The sequence below is a fragment of the Coregonus lavaretus genome (genome assembly GCF_964263955.1).
Source record: "Coregonus lavaretus genome assembly, contig: HAP1_SCAFFOLD_1729, whole genome shotgun sequence".
NCBI classification, from domain to species: Eukaryota; Metazoa; Chordata; class Actinopteri; order Salmoniformes; family Salmonidae; genus Coregonus; species Coregonus lavaretus.
Genome location: NW_028163522.1, coordinates 16,780 through 37,880, shown reverse-complemented (window position 1 = coordinate 37,880; position 21,101 = coordinate 16,780). Strand labels below are relative to the sequence as shown.

At 42.6% G+C, this 21,101-nt stretch overlaps 1 protein-coding gene across 2 annotated transcripts; it reads right to left on the bottom strand.

Moving 5' to 3' along the window:
* Positions 1-155: 155 nt before the first annotated feature.
* LOC311118029 (succinate dehydrogenase cytochrome b560 subunit, mitochondrial-like) lies at positions 156-19,896 on the bottom strand. Of its 2 annotated transcripts, XM_084192911.1 has the most exons (6): positions 19,855-19,896; positions 14,045-14,104; positions 2,128-2,229; positions 1,359-1,420; positions 528-691; positions 156-394 (listed from the first exon to the last, which is right to left on the bottom strand). In XM_084192911.1, exons 1-6 carry the CDS (start codon positions 19,869-19,871, stop codon positions 287-289), a joined length of 513 nt encoding a protein of 170 aa, XP_084049037.1. In that variant the 5' UTR covers positions 19,872-19,896; the 3' UTR covers positions 156-286. The 2 variants fall into 2 exon arrangements, with proteins under 2 accessions (XP_084049037.1, XP_084049038.1); XM_084192912.1 differs by lacking the exon at positions 19,855-19,896 and having other exon boundaries at positions 14,030-14,104.
* Between the last annotated feature and the right edge of the window lie 1,205 nt (positions 19,897-21,101).

Genomic DNA, 21,101 nt, shown 5'->3' with positions numbered 1-21,101 from the left:
AATACATACCATACGAAACATAACATATCGTAGTAATTGGAGTGTCCTGGATTTACGTTTACTATGTTACGTCTACCCCTGAGTCCAGGTTGGCGCAGCGGTCTGTCTGATTGACCAGGCTAAGCCTTTCCATGATAAACCACAAAACATTTTTTTGGTTAGACATTTATTTAGACATTTATTTATCCATTCAATTACAGTGTTGGTGCCACAAAGACCAGAATATATCAACAAAACAACCCCTCCTCCTCCCTCCGCCTCGCTTTCTCTTTCCTTCCTTCCCTGCTCACATGTATGCAATGGCAGCAATGGAGGTCAGTATTGACAGCGCGATGACCACATAGCCCGAGCGGTACACCTCAGGAATCTTAAAGCCCGTACCGCTATCCCAGAACTGAGAGAGAGAGAGAGCGAAAGAAAAGCAGGATATATTAAAGGACAGACAAAAACAAGGACTAACATTCCAGTATATTAGTTTTAAGGCGATGACCTAGTGTTGTTGTGCGCTGTGGACACATTTTACTTACCAGATGGCGGATTCCGTTCAAGGTGTGGTAGGACACAGGGAAGGCAATGCCAAACTTAGCTAGGCCGAGTAGAGCAGGGCCAATGGACAGGGAGTGGATCAGGTCAAGGTAGTATGGGTAGTTACCTGGCAACACCAACGCTAAGAGAGCAAACGCCGAGATACCTGAGAGAGAGAGCGAGAGAGGGGAGAGAGAGAGAGAGAGAGAGCGCACGAGAGAGAGAGGAGAGAAGAAAGAGAGAAAGAGCACGAGAGAGAGCGAGAGCACGAGAGAGAGAGAGAGAGAGAGAGAGAGCATGAGAGAGAGAGAGCACGAGAGAGAGAGAGAGAGAGAGAGAGAGAGAGAGAGAGAGAGAGAGAGAGAGAGAGAGAGAGAGAGAGAGCAAGTGAGAGAGGAGAGCGAGAGCACGAGAGAGAGAGAGAGAGAGAGAGAGAGCATGAGAGAGAGAGAGCACGAGAGAGAGAGAGAGAGAGAGAGAGAGAGAGAGAGAGAGAGAGAGAGAGAGAGAGAGAGAGAGAGAGAGAGACACAGAGAGAGAGAGAGAGAGAGAGACACAGAGAGAGAGAGAGAGAGAGAGAGAGAGAGAGAGAGAGAGAGAGAGAGAGAGAGAGAGAGAGAGAGGAGCGAGAGCGAGTGAGAGAGGAGAGCGAGAGAGAACAACATTATGTTTTTAGGACCGTGATCTTGTGGTCCTTTCCATGTACTGTAAAGGAGTAGGGTGAAGTTGACACCAGACGTTGATCTTGGGTCAGTTTTGTATTTCCCCCTATAATGGTTAAGGGAAAACTTCACCCTGGAGTGTACTGTAAAAGGTTTATATATTAATATTACCTCCGCTGAGTCCCACTCCTGTGCCTCTGTGTGTGATGGACATCATCATAGGCATCGACCACCTGCAAGGCACAGGGTACCATGACAACACACGGCTGTCACACACACACAGTATACAAACACAGCATTTGTAGTTCACACTGGATATAAACCCTGTCAATACCTAAAGTTAGGTCTCTTGCGTTTTACCTGGCCACGTGACCCGATATTTAAATCTAATACATATCCATTGTTTATAGCAAAATCAATAAAAGCTCATTACATAATGAGTAGGGGGTGTAACGGTACACGTATTCGTACCGAACCGTTCGGTACGGGGACCTCGGTTCTGTCTGAACTGTGAACCCGAATGAATACATAAAAAAAGTGTATATGAAGAAATACATTTTTGTCAAATCAAAAATTAACCACATTAACAGTTGCCATTTAATTTTCCCGCTGTACCGAAACCGAACCTTAACCCAAATTAGTACAGAATCGTGGGTTTGGTGAACCGTTACACCCCTAATAATGAGTTAATTATCTTGCGAGGAGTGCCTGAGTGGTTGTTTTGTGGTTTAAAAGGTACTTGCTCCCCTGATCCATAAACAATGTCACAATGCACTGAATCAAAGCTGTGTGTATTGTCATTCTATTGGAGTTATCTCCGAGACGGCTTACGGAGAAGAAAGCAACTCAGACAAGCACCCTTCACAACTGAAATTTTACACACGGCCATGGCTGAGATGCACTGTGAGTTTATTCATTATTACACACGTAGACAACTTACTGATAGATAGTGATATGTGGCGACATGGGTCGGTTCAATTTGTTGTTTTTGGCCCAGAACTTGTTCATTTCCTCCTTTGCTGTGGTTCCCATTGGAACAGCACTAAAGAAATAGAGAAAGGGTGTATTTAGAACAGGTACAGTACCAGTCAAAAGTTGACACACCTACTCACTCAAGGGTTTTTTCTTTATTTTTACTATTTTCTACATTGTAGAATAATAGTGAAGACATCAAAACTATGAAATAGCACATATGGAATCATGTAGTAACCAAAAAGTGTTAAACAAATCAACATATATTTTATATTTGAGATTCTTCAAAGTAGCCACCCTTTGCCTTGATGACAGCTTTGCACAATCTTGGCATTCTCTCAACCAGCTTCATGAGGTAGTCACCTGGAATGCATTTCAATTAACAGGTGTGCCTTGTTAAAAGTTATTTTGTGGAATTTCTTTCCTTCTTAATGCATTTGAGCCAATCAGTTGTGTTGTGACAAGTATACAGAAGATAGCCCTATTTGGTAAAAGACCAAGTCCATATTATAGCAAGAACAGCTCAAAAAAGCAAAGAGAAACAACAGTCCATCATTACTTTAAGACATGAAGGTCAGTCAATACAGAACATTTCAAGAACTTTGAAAGTTTCTTCAAGTGCAGTCACAAAAACCATCAAGGGCTATGATGAAACTGGCTCTCATGAGGACCGCCACAGGAAAGGAAGACCCAGAGTTACCTCTGCTGCAGAGGATAAGTTCATTAGAGTTAACTGCACCTCCGATTGCAGCCCAAATAAATGCTTCACAGAGTTCAAGTACCAGACATCTCAACATCAACTGTTCAGAGGAGACAGTGTGAATCAGGCCTTCATGGTCAGATTGCTGCAAAGAAACCACTACCAATAAGAAGAAGACTTGCTTGGGCCAAGAAACACGAGCAATGGACAGTAGACCGGTGGATATCTGTCCTTTGGTCTGTTGAGTCCAAATTTGAGATTTTTGGTTTCAACCGCCGTGTCTTTGTGAGACGCAGAGTAGGTGAACGGATGATCTCCACGTGTGGTTCCCACGTGAAGCATAGAGGAGGTGTGATGGTGCTTTGCTGGTGACACGGTCTGTGATATATTCAGAATTCAAGGCACACTTAACCAGCATGGCTACCACAACATTCTGCAGCGATACGCCATCCCATCTGGTTTGGGCTTAGTGGGACTATCATTTGTTTTTCAACAGGACAATGACCCAAAACACACCTCCAGGCTGTGTAAGGGCTATTTGACCAAGAAGGAGAGTGATGGAGGGCTGCATCAGATGACCTGGCCTCCACAATCCCCCGACCTCAACCCAATTGAGATGGTTAGGGATGAGTCGGACGGCAGAGTGAAGGAAAAGCAGTCAACAAGTGCTCAGCATATGTGGGAACTCCTTCAAGACTGTTGGAAAAGCATTCCTCATGAAGCTGGTTGAGAGAATGCCAAGAGTATGCAAAGCTGTCATCAAGGCAAAGGGTGGCTACTTTGAGGAAAATATATTTGATTTGTTTAACACTTTTTTGGTTACTACATAATTTCATATGTGTTATTTCATAGTTTTGATGTCTTCACTATTATTCTACAAATGTAGAAAATAGTAAAAATAAAGAAAAACCCTTGAGTGAGTAGGTGTGTCCAAACTTTTGACTGGTACTGTATATGCTAGAGAAAACATACAATTCCAACATAACATGTATTCACATTAAAGAATAACAGAGACAAGTGGGCAGGCACACACACCAAGGGTTGGAACCGGTTGATGGAACAGAACCAAAAACCGGAAAATAACTACATTATTTGAGGAACAGAACCCGACCGAAAACGAAAGTGATCTATATTGTTACAAAACACAACCGTATTTTAAACGCATGGGAAACGGTTAATAACGTTATTTTACGTTCCAGGCATTTTCTTCCAGTCCCACAAAAATCACAACACATTTGCCTATGCAAAGCCCTCACTCTGCCACTCAGAAACGTATTCCAGCGTCTGCCTGCCAGCTGTAAATCTTTGCCAGTGGGTGTGCAGGCTACCTGCCACCCCCCTCATAGTAGCCTACTGATGATGTTACAAGCGTAATTCAGAAATTAGGGAGATATATTTAATTATTGAAGAATGGATTGACTTTTTCAAAATGCTAGTTAAGGATACTATAGTTATCACGTTTCACATTGGATTTATTAACTACAAAAAAGGTAAGAAGGATTTTTAATGGGCAATGGAAAAGCTCTAACAGGACACGTCTGCGTAGCCTCCTCGAACTTCGGAAAAATGTTAAGGCATTTTGACCTGTTCGTTAATACATCTCTTTTATCGCCAAAACAAAAAAAGATGCCCAAAAAGATGCCCAATCTTGCAAAGCCTCAGACGAGGCATGGAAAAGTGCCCCCCTCTGACAGCCCTTCTTCGGCCTCGGCGGACGATTGCTCAGAAGAAGCACCAGCATGACTCAGAATGGAGATGGACAAGGGTATAACAAAAATCCAAGAGACACTTTCTGAACGCCTCATCAAAATTGATGTGCTGGTCGATAAACTCCACGAAGACCAGAAAGTCACAAAGTTAGAAAAAGACCATGCTGACCAACAGGCTGCCATCCTGGACGTCCGCGAGGACGTGTATCAAAAGCACAAGAAAGTGGAAGACGCCATTTCTAAACTCGAGGAAAATTTTGATTCTTACGTAATTTTCCAAAAGCACATGAGTTTCAGATTTCAAGGTTTCCCAGAGGCCGTGGAGGGAAGAGACGCCATCTCCTTTCCACGGGAAAGGATTCCCAAATCCTGGATCTACCCCCTTCCGTGCACCCACTGGAAATTGTAGTGGCGCCGGAGAAGATGGCTGTAAAACGGCAGCTCTCTAACTCAAGACAAAGGAGATGATTGTGGACTACAGGGGGAAAAAAGAGGACTGAGCACAGGTTGAGAGCTTCAAGTTCCTTGGTGTCCACATCACCAACAAACTATCATGGTCCAAACACACCAAGACAGTCGTGAAGAGGGCACGACAAAGCCTATTCCCCCTCAGGAGACTGAAAAGATTTGGCATGGGTCCTCAGATCCTCAAAAAGTTCTACAACTGCACCAGAGAGCATCCTGACTGGTTGCATCACCGCCTGGTATGGCAACTGCTCGGCCTCCGACCGCAAGGCACTACAGAGGGTAGTGCATACGGCCCAGTACATCACTGGGGCCAAGCTCCTGCCATCCAGGACCTCTATACCAGGCGGTGTCAGAGGAAGGACCTAAAAATTGTCAAAGACTCCAGCCACCCTAGGACTCCTGAACAGCTAGTCAGGGCTTTGTGATGGACACTCCAATACCTTGACTTTGTTGTCCTTAAGCCATTTTCCAACAACTTTGGAAGTATGCTTGGGGTCATTGTCCATTTGGAAGACGGGTTGGGATGGTGACCCCACTTTTCCCCCAAACATAACGATGGTCATTATGGCCAAACAGTTCTATTTTTGTTTAATCAGACCAGAGGACATTTCTCCAAAAAGTACGATCTTTGTCCCCATGTGCAGTTGCAAACCGTAGTCTGGCTTTTTTAAGGCGGTTTTGGAGCAGTGGCTTCTTCCTTGCCGAGCGGCCTTTCAGGTTATGTCGATATAGGACTCGTTTTACTGTGGATATAGACACTTTTGTACCCGTTTCCTCCAGCATCTTCACAAGGTCCTTTGCTGTTGTTCTGGGATTGATTTGCACTTTTCGCACCAAAGTACGTTAATCTCTAGGAGACAGAACGTGTCTCCTTCCTGAGCGGTATGACGGCTGCGTGGTCCCATGGTGTTTATACTTGCGTACTATTGTTTGTACAGATGAACCTGGTACCTTCAGGCGTTTGGAAATTAATCCCAAGGATGAACCAGACTTGTGGAGGTCTACAATTTTTTTTCCTGAGGTCTGATTTCTTTTGATTTTCCCATGATGTCAAGCAAAGAGGTACTGAGTTTGAAGGTAGGCCTTGAAATACATCTACAGGTACACCTCCAATTGACTCAAATGATGTCAATTAGCCTATCAGAAGCTTCTAAAGCCATGACATAATTTTCTGGAATTTTCCAAGCTGTTTAAAGGCACAGTGAACTTAGTGTATGTAAACTTCTGACCCACTGGAATTGTGATACAGTGAATTATAAGTGAAATAATCTGTCTGTAAACAATTGTTGGAAAAATTACTTGTATCATGCACAAAGTAGATGTCCTAACTGACTTGCCAAAACTATAGTTTGTCAACAAGACATTTGTGGAGTGGTTGAAAAACGAGTTTTAATGACTCCAACCTAAGTGTACGTAAACTTCCGACTTCAACTGTACATATTACCTCGACTAGCCGATGCCCCCGCACATTGACTCTGTACCGGTACCCCCCTGTATATAGCCTCCCTACTGTTATTTTATTTTACTGCTGCTCTTTAGTTATTTGCTTGTATTTTTTTACTTAACACTTTTTTATTTTACTTTATTTAAAAAACGGCATTTTGGGTTAAGGGCTTGTAAGTAAGCATTTCACTGTAATGTCTACACCTGTTGTATTCGGCGCATGTGGCAAATAAAATTTGATTTGATTTAAGAAGGCCCATCGCACGCTACGGAGGGGCTGCCTGGAAAGGTTGCACCCAGGGCATTTGTCATTACATTGCTACGGTACCAGGACACTGTTCGCATCCTCTCTGCTGCCCGAGCAAAGGGAGCGCTCAAGTAAGGAGATGCCAGAATCATGATAATAATATAATATGCCATTTAGCAGACGCTTTTATCCAAAGCGACTTACAGTCATGTGTGCATACATTTTTACATATGGGTGGTCCCGGGGATCGAACCCACTACCCTGGCGTTACAAGCGCCATGCTCTACCAATTGAGCTACAGAGGACCACTGTCCGGATCTTTCTCCCATACTACATAAGAGGCTTCTGCGGCAGGCTGGCTCGGCATATGGTCTGCGCTACCCGATGACTTTGTGGATGGAAACCAAGAATGGTGAGCGCACATTTGACTCTGTGAAGACGGCTGAAACATACATGAGGAAAGAACTCCCTGACTTGGTCACTCCTACTACATTATGAGGAATTGTCTTTTGAACTTGGATACAGTGGATAGTGAACTGTTAGAACATGAGGAAACGACTCATATGATCGACTGGCTGGCATGGCAAGCTGGCAAGATGGCTAGCTTGATTCCGTTCTCATGATCATTGCAACTCCACGAGGTGAGATCTTGCATGGAGCCCCAGGCTGAGGGAGATTGACAGTTCTTTTGTGTTTCTTCCATTTGCGAATAATCACACCAACTGTTGTCACCTTCTCACCAAGCTGCTTGGCGATGGTCTTGTAGCCCATTCCAGCCTTGTGTAGGTCTACAATCTTGTCCCTGACATCCTTGGAGAGCTCTTTGGTCTTGGCCATGGTGGAGAGTTTGGAATCTGATTGATTGATTGCTTCTGTGGACAGGTGTCTTTCATACAGGTAAACAAGCTGAGATTAGGAGCATTACCTTTAAAAAAAGAGTGTGCTCCTAATCTCAGCTCGTTACCTGTATAAAGGACACCTGGGAACCAGAAATCTTTCTGATTGAGAGGGGGTCAAATACTTATTTCCCTCATTAAAATGCAAATCAATTTATATTTTTTTTTACATGTGTTCTTCTGGATTTTTTTGCTGTTATTCTGTCTCTCACTGTTCAAATAAACCTACCATTAAAATTATAGACTGATAATTTCTTTGTCAGTGGGCAAACGTACAAAATCAGCAGGGGATCAAATACTTGATTCCCTCACTGTATGTATGTATGTATGTATGTATGTATGTATGTATGTATGTATGTATGTATGTATGTATGTATGTATGTATGTATGTATGTATGTATGTATGTATGTATGTGCATTCGGAAAGTATTCAGACCCCTTGATTTTTTCCACATTGTTACGATACAGACTTATTCTAAAATTGATTAAATAAAAAATTACAAAGCGAAAACTGTTTTTATAAATTTTTGCAAATGTATATATATAAAAAAACGGACATACCTTATTTACATAAGTATTCAGACCCTTTGCTATGAGACTCGAAATTGAGCTCAGGTGCATCCTATTTCCATTTATCATAATTGAGATGTTTCTACAACTTTATGGAAGTCCACCTGTGGTAAATTCAATTGATTTTACATGATTTGGAAAGGAACACGCCGGTCTATATAAAGGTCCCACAGTTGACAGTGCATGTCAGAGCAAAAACCAAGCCATGAGGTCGAAGGAATTGTCCGTAGAGCTCCGAGACAGGATTGTGTCGAGGCACAGATCTGGGGAAGCGTACAACAACATTTCTGCAGCATTGAAGGTCCCCAAGAACACAGTGGCCTCCATCATTCTTAAATGGAAGAAGTTTGGAACCACCAAGACTCTTCCTAGAGCTGGCCGCTCAGCCAAACTGAGCAACCGGGGGAGAAGGGCTTTGGTCAGGGAGGTGACCAAGAACCCGATGGTCACTCTGACAGAGCTCCAGAGTTCCTCTGTGGAGATGGGAGAACCTTCCAAAAGGACAACCATCTCTGCAGCACTCCACCAATCAGGCCTTTATGGTAGAGTGGCCAGACGGAAGCCACTCATCAGTAAAAGGCACATGACAGCCCGCTTCGAGATTGCCAAAAGGCACCTAAAGGACTCTCAGACCATGAGAAACAAGATACTCTAGTCTGCTGAAACCAAGATTGAACTCACTCTTTGGCCTGAATGCTAAGCGTCAGGTCTGGTGGAAACCTGGCACCATCCCTAAGGTGAAGCATGGTGGTGGCAGCATCGAGTCACAAAATAAAATTACAATCAAATTGACAAACATAGGCAACAATAATGACCGGACTATTGAGCCCCACATGATGGTCACCAGCCGCACCTTCCCGCACACTCAAATGTCAACCAATCGCCATTCCCAAAGGCGCCCTGAATCCTGTGCCACGCGGCGACAAAAGCGATGACCACAAACGCACTCAAGCAGCACAGGAAAAAATACATCAAGTTATGATTAATAAATGAAAACCTTTACCAGACGATAACTATCATTCCTCAAATATAGAGACAATTAGTTAAACAATCACCATCATCCTAAATTAACAACCAAAAAGTTAAAGAATACTCATTTTACTCCCAATGTCCATAACAGTTATTCTAGAATCAACTTATTTAACTACTGGGTGAATTTACCAAGATGTATATCAGATCGTTCTGCCCTGCTGGCTTCCTTACAGTCAGTAAAACACAGCCATCCTCAAGAAGGTGGAGGTTTGGCACATACTTACTAAATAATCCCACATTTGTAACATTTGTAACATTTCTGAACACTCAAATCAACATATATTTTAGCACCAATAACAACTCAGCCTCCCCCCTAATTTTATGGGAAGCTCTCCTTGCATATCTGAGAGGGCAAATAATTTCATTTAGTTCAGGTAATCATTTCGTTTAGTTCAGGTGCTCGTAAAATGGATTTTTTTTTACCTTTATTTAACTAGGCAAGTCAGTTAAGAACAAATTCTTATTTACAATGACGGCCTACTTGTAAAGCCCCCCCGGCCAAACCTTCCCCTAACCCGGACGACGCCCTATGGGACTATCGATCACGGCCGGTTGTGATACAGCCCGGGATCGAACCCGGGTCTGTAGTGACGCCTGTAGCACTGTGATGCAGTGCCTTAGACCCCTGCGCCACTCGGGAGGCCTAAGGTATAAGGCTTTGGAGAAATACATTTCAGATCTGGAAAATGAACATAGTATGACATTTGACGACTCAACTCTACAAAAATTAGACTCAAAGCCATTGGAATATTGTCACGCCCTGACATAGAGTTCGCTAGTTGGTTTGGTCAGGGTGTGAGTATCTATGTAATGTGAATATCTATGTGTAGATCTAGTATGTTTTAGATCTATGTTGGCCGGGTGTGGTTCCCAATCGGAAGCAGCTGTCGATCGTGGTCTCTGATTGGGGATCATACTTTAGGTAGCCATTTTGCCTACCTATGTTGTGGGATCTCGACTCTCGTTTGGCTTGTCTGTGTGTAGCCATTGTGAGCTTCACGTTACGTTGCTTGTTGTTGTTTTGTCGTGTGTTAACTTAGTGAATAAACATGTATGCATTCCACGCTGCACCTTGGTCCAATCCTGTACTCAACGAACGTGACAAATATAACACCCTGACGACCCACAAAGAGGGAAAACGCTCTTAGAACTTAGGAGTACAAAACAAAACTACTATAAACATGGAGATATAGCAGGAAAGTTGCTTGCTTGGCAGATCAGGAAAGAGGAAGCTAGTAGAGTTATTAGCTCTATTAAACTGCCCAATAACACAGTTGTTCAGGGTCCTGAGGAAATTAATCTAGTCTTTAGGGAGTTTTATGAAAACATTGTACAAGTCTGAAGGGGATGCCCCTGCCACAATGCATGAGTTTTTGAACAAACTCAATTTACAAGTTTTAACTGATGAGGAGAGAGAGTACTTGGAGAAAGAGATTACATCTGAGGAAATTAAGGAATCCATTTTCAACACTGCTGGGGGAAATCACAAGGGTTAGATGGATTCCCTATTGAATTCTATAGATCCTTTTTACCCAAACTAATTGAACCTCTTTGCAATATGTTTAATTATGTCAGAGACAGAAAAGCTCCCAGACACACTGGAACAAGCACTGATCACAGTTTTGTTAAAACCTTGGAAAGATCCTCTGCTTTGTGGGTCATATAGACCAAGTTCTTATTGAACACTTGTTTCTTGCAAAACTCATAGCTCTTAAGACTAGATAAGGTTCTTCCTGACTTGGTTGATATGGACCAAACAGGCTTTGCAAGAAACCACTCATCTCCTGATAATATCAGAAGATTATTTAATATTATGCATTATGTAGAGAATGACCAAGAACCTGTAGTGGCGGCTTCATTAGATAAGGAAAAAGCTTTTGACCACACAGAACGGAACTACCTGTTTGAAGTTTCACAGAGGATGAATATTGGACCCAAGTATGTAGGTCTGATTAGATTACTGTACAAATATCCGGTAGCTCAGATCCTGACTAATGGAAATGTTTCCTCCCAGCTCTCCCCATCACGTGGCACAAGACAGGGTTGCCCTGCTAGTCCTCTCCTTTTTTCTTTGGCTATCAAGCCACTGGCAGAAGCTTTTCGATCTCATCCATCCATGGTGTTCGTCTAGGTGAGCGCGAACATCTCGTCTCGCTATATGCGGATTACATTTTGCTTTACCTCACTAAACCAGAAATGGCACTCTGAGCATTAGTTGGCATCCTGAAAGAATACGGGACCTTTTCAGGATATAAAATAAACCTATGGAAGACTGTAATTACGCCTTTTAACAGGGCAGCTATGCAGAACCCAATCTTAGACCAGACATTTTCTTGTAGATCTCAGAAAATGACATATCCAGGATTGCAAATTCCTTCTGAAATGAATAAGACATATCTACTGAACTGTACTCCACTTCTCAAAAAGGTTGGGGAAGAATTGGATAGATGGAGGGATTGTCCCTTTTTCAAACCTTGCCCTTTCCTATTCCCAAAGTTTTTTCAAACAAATTAATAGGAAGGTCTCTTCATTTCTGTGGAAAGGGCTCTATCTGACTTCCAGTTGTACTACTGGCATCTCAGTTAAAGGCTGTGTGGGTACGGCAAAATACAACAAGTTCACCCTCTTGGAGACAGAGGAAGAGTGTCTTTCCTCTGTTTCATTGTCATCTATACCTTATAGTAGCCCACCTAAAGCTTTGCTAGGTCTCATAAACACCCCTTTAATTAAAAACACTAAATATATTGATTGAAGTCTGTAAACAAACAGAAGGGCATAGATCTATATATGAACAAACGCCTTTCTATAATAACCCCCATCTTACCCAAAACCCTGAGAAATGGTATTACATTTTCTTGGTTCAACAAAGGAATTAAAACATTTGGTCATCTGTAAAGAGAAGGTGAACTACTACGCTTTCAACAACCGGCATCTCATTTTCAGTTACCTCAAACTCATTTCTTCAAGTACCTACAGGTTCGGCATTATATTGCCACTCAACAGGGAGGATTCAGCCCAGGAGTACATCTACACCTGATAAACTGTGGCTGGAGAGGAAAGGGGTAAAAGGTTTCATTTCTTACATGTACTCTAGTCTTCAAGCTCTGTTGGGGAACGATGAATCTCTGGAGGCTTGCATGAAGTGGTGTGATGACCTTGATCTCATTGTTGAGGATGAGAATGGGCAAAGCTCTTTTTAGATGCTCAGCATCTTCCATTTAACAAAATTCTATATTTTACATAGGGTTTACTTTACACCAGAAAGGTTTAAAGTGGACCCTAAATATTCAAAATGTTGCCCAAGGTGTAAAACAGGGGTGGGCCCACTTATGCATATTTTTTTGTCCTGCCCTGAACTAGGCAATTGTTGGAAAGACATTATCCAGATGTTATCACAGGTCACTAATATGATTGTACCACTAGATCCTTCCCTTATTCTTCTTGGAGATGACTCTGTTCTACCAGTTAATGTTGGTAGCAAAACCAGATTCATTAAATTGGCAGTCAATGCAGCCAATTAATGGAAGTGTGGAAGTGTGACACTCCGCCAAGCAAGCAGATGTGGCTAAAATAACTAACTTCCTATATTCCATCTGAAAAATTATGTACAATTTACGTAGTAAACCCTTTGAATTGACTGATGTCTGGGGGGACGTTCAGAAGTTTCTAGAGTCGTCACCTTAGATGCCTCATTGTTATTTTCTTCCTTAATGTATCATTTTTATTATTATTTATTTTTGCGTTGAATAATTTGTTTTCTAGCATTGGATGTTTATTTGTTTTTATTTAACTAGGCAAGTCAGTTAAGAACAAATTCTTATTTACAATGACGGCCACACCCTCCGCTAACCCGGACGACGCTGGGCCAATTGTGCGCCGCCCTATGGGACTCCCGATCATGGTCGGTTGTGATACAGCCCGGGATCGAACCCGGGTCTATAGTGACGCTTAGACCGCTGCGCCACTCAGGATCACCTGATAATCATTGAAGCTAATACCCGGTGAAGGGAGGGAGGGGGGTGTTCATGTGTTGGGGAGGGAAAGGTTTAGCACGATGTGCTCCCGTGTGGCCTGTTGTGTTGAGTGGGTGGGAGGAATAACTGGACATTATCTGTCATATTTTGCTGCTGATTGTTAATTGTACAAAAAAAAAAGAAAAAAAAAATGCTTATAAATATATTGTACAAAAAATATTATCTAGTGCTCCTCTACAAGCTGTTAGCTTGCGAACGTTAGCTCTGGTCCAACGTTAAACCAACTCTGAAGTTCAAAGAGATTCAAAGTTCCTGCATAGAAGCCCCTCCTCCGTAGGTATAATTCTGTGGGCCTAATTCAGATAATGCATGTCATAACAAGATGCCCAGCGCTTCAAGGCAAGCTTCCTCCATCCTCACCCTCAAAATGTCAGTTCCATCTCGCGCCCTACACTGACTGGCAGCACAGTGTGTGTTGGTCTTTCATTATGATTAAACCATGCTGTTACGGCAAAATACAACTTGCTCTTAAAATACTTTCCTATACAGATTAAATTGCTTAGCTGCTTCCCAGCAAGCTGCTCTATGCGCACTGATTGGTGAAGTCATTTAATGTCGAGCTAAAGGAAACTATATATATATTTCAGAGGTTTAAAAAGGTACAGAAAGGAATGATATAAAGCAGTATTTGTTTTTTTATTCGAACCAATTCAGAACTTTCTTTTGCTGGTCGGAACAGTGGAACAAAAGGAAAAAAAAAAAAAATAGTTATGTTCAGAACGAAACGATTGGAAAATAATTTCAGTTCCAACCCGACACTGACACACTCACACAAAATCTACTCACTGTCTGTAGAAAACGCCAAACCGAGGGCGGGATAAGCAAGTGCCCTGTCGGGCTAGTGTCCTGTGAGAGAGATCAAACAACATATTTTAGTAATGTTAGTAATAACATGGTTTAGTTGTAAATGACAAGGTTTGTTTCACTGAGCAAGTTCCTTCCTATTTCATCAGAGGAGATTATAGCCTACACTGATAACTATCAGTTTGATATTGGTGAAACGAAGTTGAGCAATAGCTGAAATAATAATGCACAAGCAAGGATGTTCAAGTTCAAACTAGAGCTCTGCTAACCGAATGCGTCAGGTTAGGGCCTGTTTTTTCATCCATAACTACGGGACGGGCAGGGCTCCGGTATCACTAAATTGATCACTAACATTTGAAAGTTGAGCCATTTTCTCGTGCTCTGCTGCGCATTACAGTCATATGACTGAGATCCTAAGATGGTGTCAGAAGTGCTTCAATCTCGTCAAATATAAGACAGGAGAGATTATTTCACAGAAAATAATAAATGTTCCTTGAATTTTGTCCAAGTTTTGAGTGATGAAAAGCTAACCGCTCTCTAATGTCTCGTCATTGAGAAGAGCAGCCCAAGCGGAGCCGTTGGGTACTCACAGACCGAGCTGCCATGAACTGAGAAGAGCAGCACATGGATTTACTAACGGAGGAAGTTAGTCAAGGTTTGAAATAATTACAGTATGTTTTTGTCAAATACTATATTGGTTTGGGCTTCTTGCAGTCAATTTGCAGTGTACAAAGTATTTGTAATTATGTTCCGGCCCCCCAACCAACCGCTCAAGAAAAAAATCGTCCCGCAGCTGAAGGTAGTTGGGAAACCAAGCTCTAAATGTTAACACGCATCGCTTGTGGTACGGTTTTGGAAACATAAGGAACATATCTTTCATATCAGCGAGAAATAAAATTTAAAAAACGAAAGGTTCAATTACTACACACCTTTATAGGGTCAGGGGTCGCATTGGCTTTCAGAAATCTAAATTTTCAAAACCATCAACAAAAAAAAAGTGCATTTTAAACCATTTCACCTGCGTTTTATATTGAACGTCAACAGTTGTTGTTTTTTGCTTCAATATAGTGAGAAGGGACATGCAACTATAGTTTCTTCACACCAAATACACTGCTCCAAAAAATAAAAAGGGAACACTCCAAGTCAATCACACTTCTGTGAAATCAAACTGTCCACTTAGGAAGCAACACTGATTGACAATACATTTCACATGCTGTTGTGCAAATGAAATAGACAACAGGTGGAAATTATAGGCAATTAGCAAGACACCCCCAATAAAGGACTGGTTTTGCAGGTGGTGACCACAGACCACTTCTCAGTTCCTATGCTTCCTGGCTGATGTTTTGGTCGGTGCTTTCACTCTAGTGGTAGCATGAGACGGAGTCTACAACCCACACAAGTGGCTCAGGTAGTGCAGCTCATCCAGGATGGCACATCAATGCGAGCTGTGGCAAGAAGGTTTGCTGTGTCTGTCAGCGTAGTGTCCAGAGCATGGAGGCGCTACCAGGAGACAGGCCAGTACATCAGGAGACGTGGAGGAGGCCGTAGGAGGGCAACAACCCAGCAGCAGGACTGCTACCTCCGCCTTTGTGCAAGGAGGAGCACTGACAGAGCCCTGCAAAATGACCTCCAGCAGGCCACAAATGTGCATGTGTCTGTTCAAACGGTCAGAAACAGACTCCATGAGGGTGGTATGAGGGCCCGACGTCCACAGGTGGGTGCAGGACGTTTGGCATTTGCCAGAGAACACCAAGATTGGCAAATTTGCCACTGGCGCCCTGTGCTCTTCACAGATGAAAGCAGGTTCACACTGAGCACATGTGACAGAGTCTGGAGACGCCGTGGAGAACGTTCTGCTGCCTGCAATATCCTCCAGCATGACCGGTTTGGCGGTGGGTCAGTCATGGTGTGGGGTGGCATTTCTTTGGGGGGCCGCACAGCCCTCCATGTGCTCGCCAGAGGTAGCCTGACTGCCATTAGGTACCGAGATGAGATCCTCAGACCCCTTGTGAGACCATATGCTGGTGCGGTTGGCCCTGGGTTCCTCCTAATGCAAGACAATGCTAGACCTCATGTGGCTGGAGTGTGTCAGCAGTTCCTGCAAGAGGAAGGCATTGATGCTATGGACTGGCCCGCCCGTTCCCCAGACCTGAATCCAATTGAGCACATCTGGGACATCATGTCTCGCTCCATCCACCAACGCACAGACTGTCCAGGAGTTGGCGGATGCTTTAGTCCAGGTCTGGGAGGAGACCATCCACCACCTCATCAGGAGCATGCCCAGGCGTTGTAGGGAGGTCATACAGGCCACACACACTACTGAGCCTCATTTTGACTTGTTTTAAGGACATTACATCAAAGTTGGATCAGCCTGTAGTGTGGTTTTCCACTTTAATTTTGAGGGTGACTCCAAATCCAGACCTCCATGGGTTGATAAATTTGATTTCCATTGATAATTTTTGTGTGATTTTGTTGTCAGCACATTCAACTATGTAAAGAAAAAAGTATTTAATAAGATTATTTCATTCATTCAGATCTAGGATGTGTTATTTTAGTGTTCCCAGTTAGTGCAACACATTCCGCAGAAAATCAGAAGCGGAACGCTAATTGGCTAGCAGCCAGACAAGTAAATTACCTTCCAATGAAAAAGCAAGGTATTTTTTTTACAAAAACGATGCATGGCCATCATATTTCTAATGTTTATCATGCATTTTAACTTGCTACCGGAGAAAAACTATACCGGAGGTAAGTACCGGAGAAAAACTAGACAGGAGGAAAGTATGTTAAGTACCGGAGAAAAGTAGCTTACACACAGAGGAAGACGACGTGAGAGGCATAATTCGGCCCAAAACCTGTCCTCTCCAGCAGGTGGCATTTTTATTTATTTTCGTAATGTTTAAGTTGTTACGAGTGTACTGATATAAGTAGGACCATGACATCCCGGCAATTTTGAGAAAAAACACTTTATATCTGAGTTGTGCCAGTTGTTCACACGCGTATATCTGCCCTCTCATTGGCTAGAATGGTCCCTCCTGATCTTGCCTCCTCCCTACTGCCTACCATTTTTTAAGACATGTATTTTCTTTTAGGTTCCGGAGCGGCCACTTCAGTATCCAGTCAATATAATGGATAATTTGTTGCTACATATCAGTCAGAGCGCTGGTGAACCAGTGACAAGGGCAAAGATATTTCATCCGAGTGGAGAAGTGCAACTGAAGCACGAAATTAGTACTTTTACATTCATGATTTGGAACGAAACCTCACTGAAGCCGAGCAGAATTTACAATTAGAAGCATTTTAGATGTACATGTACAAAACGCAGTAAGATATTTTTTCTGCGTTTAATCTTTCGTTTTCTGCATGAAAAAGGCAAAATTCTGCGTTAACGCGACCCCTGAGGGTTTGGTTGGGTTTCCCACGCAGCCATATTTCCATGTTACAGCGATTGTTTACGGAAAACAGGCGGAAGACAGAGGCTTACCTGTGATAATTAGCTATCTGAGTCCCCAAACACCTGTGTAAATGGAAGACTGACGCCACAAACGTGTTGTCACTGAAAAATACTATTGGCTGCAAGTGATGGGAGTATTGGCTGTTTTGGCTGCCAGACCCAATTCACCTCTAAACAGAACATGTAAGGTCCTTGGACTAGAAAGAGTAACGTTAGGCTCCTTTAGTTCATTATTGGGCTAAGGAATCCCGACTGATTTCAGCACCCAAAGAATAGCCCGCAATTACACATGACATTGTTCTGTGTAATTGCGGGCTATTCTTTGGGTGCTGAAATCAGTCTTTTTTATAAAAACATAATTTTATGTGACATCGGAAGCCCACACTAGTCGTAAATCGTTGAGTTTAGTCGGCTAATGAATCCCTAGATAACCCCACATCCAAAGGTTGGGACAAGCTAGCTAGCTAGTCCTTGATCATGACTCTCAGTTCCATTACATTAGACATAAGAGTCATTGGACGAAGGAGTCTTCTGTATGGGGGAATTTTATTAAGAGCCCCGACGCTCGTTCTGAAAATTAACACGCATCGCTTGATGCACGATTTTGGAAGCATAAGGACTTTATTTCAGATCAACGAGAAATACTTTTCAAAAAACAAAAGGTTAAATTGATACACACCTTTATGGGGTTAGTGTTCCCACACGGCCACATCTCCATGTTACAACGAGTGTTTGCGGAAGACAGAGGGACCACCTGTGCTAATTAGTTACAGTAGGCGGCATTCTCCCTAAAGTTCTCAGCCGTCAGCTTCACCCATGACAGGCTCATATGAACTACAATCCCGACGCTGTGTTTTAACTTTTAGAAACTTCACTAATCATCGCTTGTGACACGGCTTTCAAAACATATGGCCCTCATCTTTCATCAGCGAGAAAGAATCCTTCAAATAAAAATGTACACTTACTGTAGCAGTTACAGAGCCATACAGCTGTGGGTGCCTCCATCCTAGAAACTACACTTCCCGAGTTAGACATACACACAGGTGTTCGGAGCATGCTAGATAGCTAATTAGTACAGGTGGTCGCCTCTGTCTTCTGTCCGTAAACAAGCGCTGTAACATGGCAATAGGGCCGTGTGGGTACACTAACACTATCAAGGTGTGTATCAATTTAAACTATTTTTTATTTATTTTCTTTCTCACTGATATGAAAGATAAGGTCCTTATGCTTCCAAAACAGCAAGTGACGTGTATTAATGTTCCGATTGAGCGTCCGGTCTTAACAAAACTCACCCTTACAGAAGAGGCCTTTGTACAATTACTTACGTGTAATGTAATGGAACTGAGTCAAGATCGAGGGCTAGCTCCGAACACCTGTGTGTAACTGAAGAATGTGATACGAAAGTAAAGGGCTTTGTTTCTAGAACCGTATCGCAATTGAAAATTAATTCACGTTTAGATGGGGAATTTGGCTGTTTTGGCTGCCAGAGCCAGTCTACCTCTGAAAATAACATACAAGGTCCTTGGACCTAAAGGAGTAAAGGTTGGCTCCTTAAGAGTACATATTAGGTTAGCTAGCTAGGATACTACACAAGCAATCTAGCTAGCTGGTTATATACATGGAACTTTGAAGCATTGCTTCCATAGGAATGTAAAGCTCATTTTAGCGTTTATATCTATCAAAATAACTTGCTGTAAATCTAAAATCTGTTGTCACAGGAGGAGCTAGCTAGCTAGCATGCTAAGGTTAGTATGTGTCGCAAGCAACAATGTTATGACGATAGTAGGGTGACCCAAGCTCTCTAGCTAAATAAATATATTTGAACATCACTCTAAGACAAATTAATAAGTATTACACGCAGAGGTGTGGACTCGAGTCATGTGACTTGGACTCGAGTCAGACTCGAGTCATGAATTTGATGACTTCAGACTCGACTCGACAAAATGTACAAAGACTTGCAACTCGACTTGGACTTTAACATCAATGACTCGTGACTTGACTTGGACTTGCGCCTTATGACTCGAGAAGACTTGCTACGAGGACTTGTAATGACTTGCAAAGACTTGCTAAGAGGACTTGAAATGACTCGAAACTAAAATGTAGGACTTTGGACTCGACTTGAGACTTGATGGCTTTGACTTTTGACTCGACTTGGGACTTGCCTCATCTTTGACTCGACTTGACTCGGGACTCGAGGGCAAAGACTTGAGACTTACTTGTGACTTGCATAACAATGACTTTGTCCCACCTCTGATTACACGTATGTCTAACCAACCAACAAACGAAATGTAAACATAAATAAACTGTCTCAAAGTTAGATAAGGCACAGGTAGCTACTGACCTTAGAAGTAACGCCATTGTTTCTTTAACAGCTGAAACAGGATATGGCGTAAACGGATGTTATTATATTTTTCCTGACGGTCAAGTCAATGCTAGACGGAATCCTTGGGACGTCCATACCCTTACTCTAACCTAACCTTAATCATGACCTTGACCTTGACCCTTGACCTTGACCCTTACCCTACCCCTAACATTAACAGTGACCCTTACCCATTCAAAATGTCAACTTCAATGGGGGATATGGACGTCCCAGGATCCCGGATAGCAGAGACCCTGACGGTCCCCATGAGAAGGTCAGAATGGAAGATCAAAATGGCCTAAGGACAAAAAATATCTACACCAAAGATGATCTATTACATGGAAAAAATTGAAACGCATGTCCTCAATTATTGCGGGCAAGCGAGATCAGGTGGGACCATTCTAGCCAATGAGAGGGCAGATATGCACGTGAACAACAGGCATACCTAGCTTTTCCCAAAGTTCGGCAATGCCAAGTGCATCCACTTATATCAGTACATTTGTAACAGCCTAAACTTCTATTAGATCAAATAAGCCTCACGTAATTCGACATGAAGATAAGGTCTGCTTCCAAAACCGTACTGCAACCGATGCGTGTTAATGTTCAGACCGAACGTTGCCTCTAAACCGAAGACGCCTTCGTCCAATGACTCTTATGTGTAATGTAATGGAACTGAGAGTCATGATCAAGGGCTAAGGTTAAATAGGCTGTATATTGATCTAGGTCATAGGAAGTGGATGCTCTTGTCATTTATGACCTAATAATATGAATGTTGTAATAATATATTTGGTAATAGGTTACAAAAGGGCAAACATGAACAACTGCTTTGTGCAGATGAACTTTATTTCATATCGAGACACATTTCAGAGCAACGCATTTTCACCCAACGTCCCATCTGTCATATGTGGTGTTCCAACTTCACCCTATATTCCCTATATAGTGCACTACTTTTGACCAATGCCCATATGGCTCTGGTCAAAAGTAGTGCACTGTGTATGGAATATAGGGTGCCATTTGGAATGGAACCACAGTCTTCAGTACTGATCATTGATGCAATTAAATTGACATGTTTTGCTTTTGAAATACATTTTATTTGGTGAAGCAAAAACGATTTAGGGTGCGTTTGTATGCTACAGCCATTTTGCAACATCTTGTTTGCTTGACATTTGGGTTTGGAAAGCCCTTCCAGTATAGTTATTGTCAAAACTCAGCAATATCAATCACAATTA

Coding starts and splice junctions, on each gene's coding strand:
- LOC311118029 (XM_084192911.1), bottom strand. Junction 692..1,358: donor AGGAGTGGGACTCAGCGGAG/GTAATATTAATA, acceptor TCTCTCTCTCAG/GTATCTCGGCGTTTGCTCTC. Junction 395..527: donor TGAACGGAATCCGCCATCTG/GTAAGTAAAATG, acceptor TCTCTCTCTCAG/TTCTGGGATAGCGGTACGGG.